The 4085-nt window shown below is 43.8% G+C and overlaps 1 protein-coding gene across 7 annotated transcripts in view; it reads right to left on the bottom strand.

The window, feature by feature from the left end:
• The window catches only part of ATXN2 (ataxin 2), a 151023-nt gene that overhangs the window by 4933 nt on the left and 142005 nt on the right, over nt 1-4085 (bottom strand). For all 7 annotated transcript variants that reach the window (XM_023516870.1, XM_003795987.2, XM_023516871.1 and 4 more), the window contains one exon: nt 1192-1337. In XM_023516870.1, coding sequence (XP_023372638.1) covers nt 1192-1337 — 146 coding nt within the window. The remainder of the gene's footprint in view (nt 1-1191; nt 1338-4085) is intronic.

The following is a 4085-nucleotide window of genomic DNA, read 5'->3' as shown; positions in this document are numbered from 1 at the left end:
ATTTTAGGAATGAAATTTAAAATTCCAAGCAAACAGGAATTTGCTTTACCCAAGCTGTTGCCCTGCATAGAGTACCATGGTGTCACAGCTTATAGCAACCTCTTGCGCTTAAGCAATTTCTCTTGCCTTAGCCTCCCAAGTAGCTGGGACTAGGGGCACCCGCCAAAATGCCTGGCTTTTTTTTTTTTTTTTTGCAGTTTTTGGCCGGGACTGGGTTTGAATCTGCCACCTCCGGCATATGGGGCCAGGGGCCAGCGCCCTACTCCTTCAAGCCACAGGCGCCACCCCCAGCTATTTGCTTGTAGCTGCCGTTGTTTGGCAGGCCTGGGCAGGATTTGAACCCGCCAGCTCTGGTATATGTGGCTGGCACCTTAGCTGCTTCAGCTACAGGCACCAAGCCTCAATACATATCTTAATGTGATTTAAAAAAAAAAAAAAAACTACTGGCTCTGTGCCTGTGGCTCAAGCAGCTAAGGCGTCATCCATACGCACCTGAGCTGGTGGGTTTGAATCCAGCCTGGGCCTGCCAAACAACAATGACAGCTGCAACCAAACATAGCCATGCTTTCTGCCAGGCATTAATCCCAGCTACTTGGGAGGTGGAGGCAGGAGAATCGCTTAAGCCCAGGAGTTGGAGGTTGCTGTGAGCTATGATGCCACAGCACTCTACCCAGGGTGACAGCCTGAGTCTCTGTCTCAAAACAAACAAATAAACAAACAAAAAAACTACTAGGCCGGGTGCAGTGGCTCACACCTGTAATCCTAGCAGGCTTTGGAGGCTGAGGCAGTATTGCTTGAACTCAGGAGTTTGAGACTAGTCTGAATAAGAGTTAAACCCCATCTCTACTAAAAATAGAAAAAATTAGCTGGGCATTGTGGCAGATGCCTACAGTCCCATCTACTTGGGAGGCTGAAGCAAGCGGATCTTTAAGCCAATTAAGTTTGAGGTACTGTTGAGTTAGGCTGACATCACAGCACTCTAGCCTGGGGACAGAGTGAAACCCTGCCTCTAAAACAAATAAATCTTCCCTCCTAAAAAAAAATACTACCATCACCCCAGGGGTACAGCTGTACCTATATGAGGGTGGGCATGCTATGTGGTCTGATATCATGGTACCTAGCACCTGAGAAAAGTACTCAGTTACTAGAACCAGGAAGTAACTGAATGTGGACCGATGAGTTTCTTCTTACCTGAACAGGACTGGGTGCAGGATGACTCCCACCATGTTGGCTTTGCTGCTGTCCAGTGGGGGTAGCTGAAGGCTGAGGATGTGGAGTATGAGGGTGCAGGGTAGCGTTAGGGTGCGCATACTGCTGAGCAAGGGAGCCCGTGGAAACTAAAGTGAAAGAAAAAGGAGCATGTACAACCACCATGTGTGACAACCATCACTCTTCTGTGCCTCATCAACTTAGCTTTCTTGATGGTTACAATGCCTAACTTATGCTACCACCAACCTCTATAGTGGACTCCACTTAATACCATCCATTGTTTTGAAAAAAAAAAAAAGTATAAAGTTATTGCTTAACAATCAGACTAGCATTTGATTCATATTATAATTTAGCTGCATATATTATATTAAAAACTAATTAGTTTGAATTTACTCTTAAAATAGTCACTAAGTTTTCCAGAAAAGGCAATTTCAAAGCATATGTGGAAACAACTCAATCCCACACATTACACTCTCTTTAGCTCAAGGCCATCATTGGGCTAACCTCACCATGCTACTGCCCTATAGGCACAGACTATATTGGGGCTGGGGGAGTGGCTCTGTGAGCTACTTGGCAAAGTCAAAGCTCTATCATCAGGGCCAAATGACTGGCCCAGCCAATCATAGGAGCCAGTCTGCCAGTTTGTTTCCCTGAACCATACTTAAGGATCTCTCACTTTTGCTTTATAAAATCCAAAGGATGAAATTACCTAAACTATGTAAAAAAAAAAAAAAAAAGAACTCCCTTCAAAGTGCCCCAGTACTTTAGAAAGACTTTTACTAGAGTAATTTCAAAGGAGGTATGATGGGCCAATTTAGGTTAAAATAAAGGTAAGAACCCAAAGCCAATTCTCTGTGAATCTCAGCACGGATCATACCTTTGTACAAAACAGGGAGATTAGATACAAATTCAATTTGTCTTTCAAAAACATGAAGTTGAGAATCAGAAGCATAGTAGGATGTGTTCACTGCTTCTGGTGACTATGGATAGCACATTGATATAAATCTGATCTTGATGTGGCAATGAGCTGAGAAAAGAGTGTTTTCAGGACAGCATTAGCAAGGCATGGCTTTTAGCCCTGTCTCAAGAAATGAACCCTAAAATCCTTTAGAAGCTAAGCCTCCAAAATAGCTCCTCACATTTTTCATATGACATGTTAGCAAACACAGACACATGGGAGACTGACAGTGGGAAGCAAGCCCTCTCTGGTATCAGGCAGTCTGATAGACACAGCTGCCTAGAGTCACCAGCATAGATGATGCTGAGTATGTCCATGTAAATGGTATGCGGAGGGTTAGGTTTATGAAGTGGTTCTAATGCTTGATGTTTTAGTGGTTCTCACCTTCCTAAAGCCACGGCCCTTTAATACAGTTCCTGTGGGTCATGACCCACAGGTTGAGAACCGCTGTTTTAGGGCCAAGGGTGATCAGTACCTGTAGCCCAACTACAACTGTATTTCTTAGAAGAGGGAATGGTAGGGGCAAAGAGCCAGTGCTAGGATCACCTGTGCATCCACTGTCACCACCACAGCTGGCATTAACATTATTTAATACCTGGTTCAGACAGAATAAGACAGTTTTGTTTATTCATTGGGAAAATTTTTTTTTCTTTTCTTTTTTTTTTTTGAGGCAGAGCCTCATTTTGTCACCCTCAGCAGAGTGTCATAGCTCACAGCAACCTCAAACTCTTAGGCTCAAGCAATTTGCTTGCCTTAGGCTCCTGAGTAGCTCTGACTATAGGCGCCTACCACAATGCCAAACTATTAGAAACGGTATCTTGTTCAGGCTGGTCTCAAACTCCTCAAGCAACCCACCCGCCTTGCCCTCCCAGAGTGCTAGGATTACAGGTGTGAGCCACCACGCCCAGCCCTATACCAGAGTATTTTAACAATAAAACTGTAGCATCATAGTCTCTGAATATTTTTAAGTGTAATGGATGTTTTCTGGGAACTGAAACAATGAGCTAAATGCTTTCTAGAGCTTCACAGACCCATGAGTCTATGAAAGCAGTCTCTTTCTTCACTACTCACTACTCATTAAAAGGACTTTCATCATCACACTGGTTAACTTTACTTCTAGTGCCCCCAGATTACGTAGGCACTGACTTGATCTTAAAAGACTTGACAAAATTTTGAGCCTGACTTTATTGTTTTTATAAAAATCTTACACCTATTTAAAAATTTTATTTCTGAACAATTAAAAGAGCCACACATAACCAGTGGCTACCAGACAATTTTGTAGCACATTTTCACCATCACAAAAGGTTCTATTGGAAAGCAAAAGTATTCATGGTCCCTTCCATTTATGTATGTGAGACAGTCTCACGCTGTTGCCCTGGGTAGAGTACTATGATGTCATAGCTCACAGCAACCTCCAACTTGGGCTCAAGCAATCCTCTTGCCTCAGTTTTTGTATTTTTAGCAGAGACAGGGTCTCATTTTTGCTTAGGCTGGTCTTGAACTCGTGAGTTCAAGCAATCCACCCACCTCAGCCTCTCAAGAGTGCTAGGATTACAGGTACGAGCCACTGCTTCTGGCCTGGTCCCTTGTTTTGAAATCATTAGCATTAAAATCTTTTTCCTCCACCATTGTGTGGTGCCTCATGCCTGTTATCAGTCCCTTGGGAGCCTCACTCCAGAGGATAATCACTTGAGATCAGGAGTTTGAGATCAGACTAGCCAAAATATAACTGGATCGCCATCTCTATAAAAATAAGAAAAATTAGCTGGGCGTGATTGGCGCACATCTTTTTGCCCAGCTACTTGGGAGGGTAGGGCTGGAAGATGTCTTTTTTTTTGAGACAGAGCCTCAAGCTGTCCCCCTGGGTAGAGTGCCATGGCATTACAGCTCATAGCAACCTCCAACTCCTGGGCTCAAG

Source organism: Otolemur garnettii, unplaced genomic scaffold, assembly GCF_000181295.1.
Source record: "Otolemur garnettii isolate 467f Iridium unplaced genomic scaffold, OtoGar3 scaffold00099, whole genome shotgun sequence".
NCBI lineage: Eukaryota > Metazoa > Chordata > Mammalia > Primates > Galagidae > Otolemur > Otolemur garnettii.
Note: the sequence above shows the minus strand (reverse complement) of the source record. Positions and strands in the feature narration are given on the sequence as shown.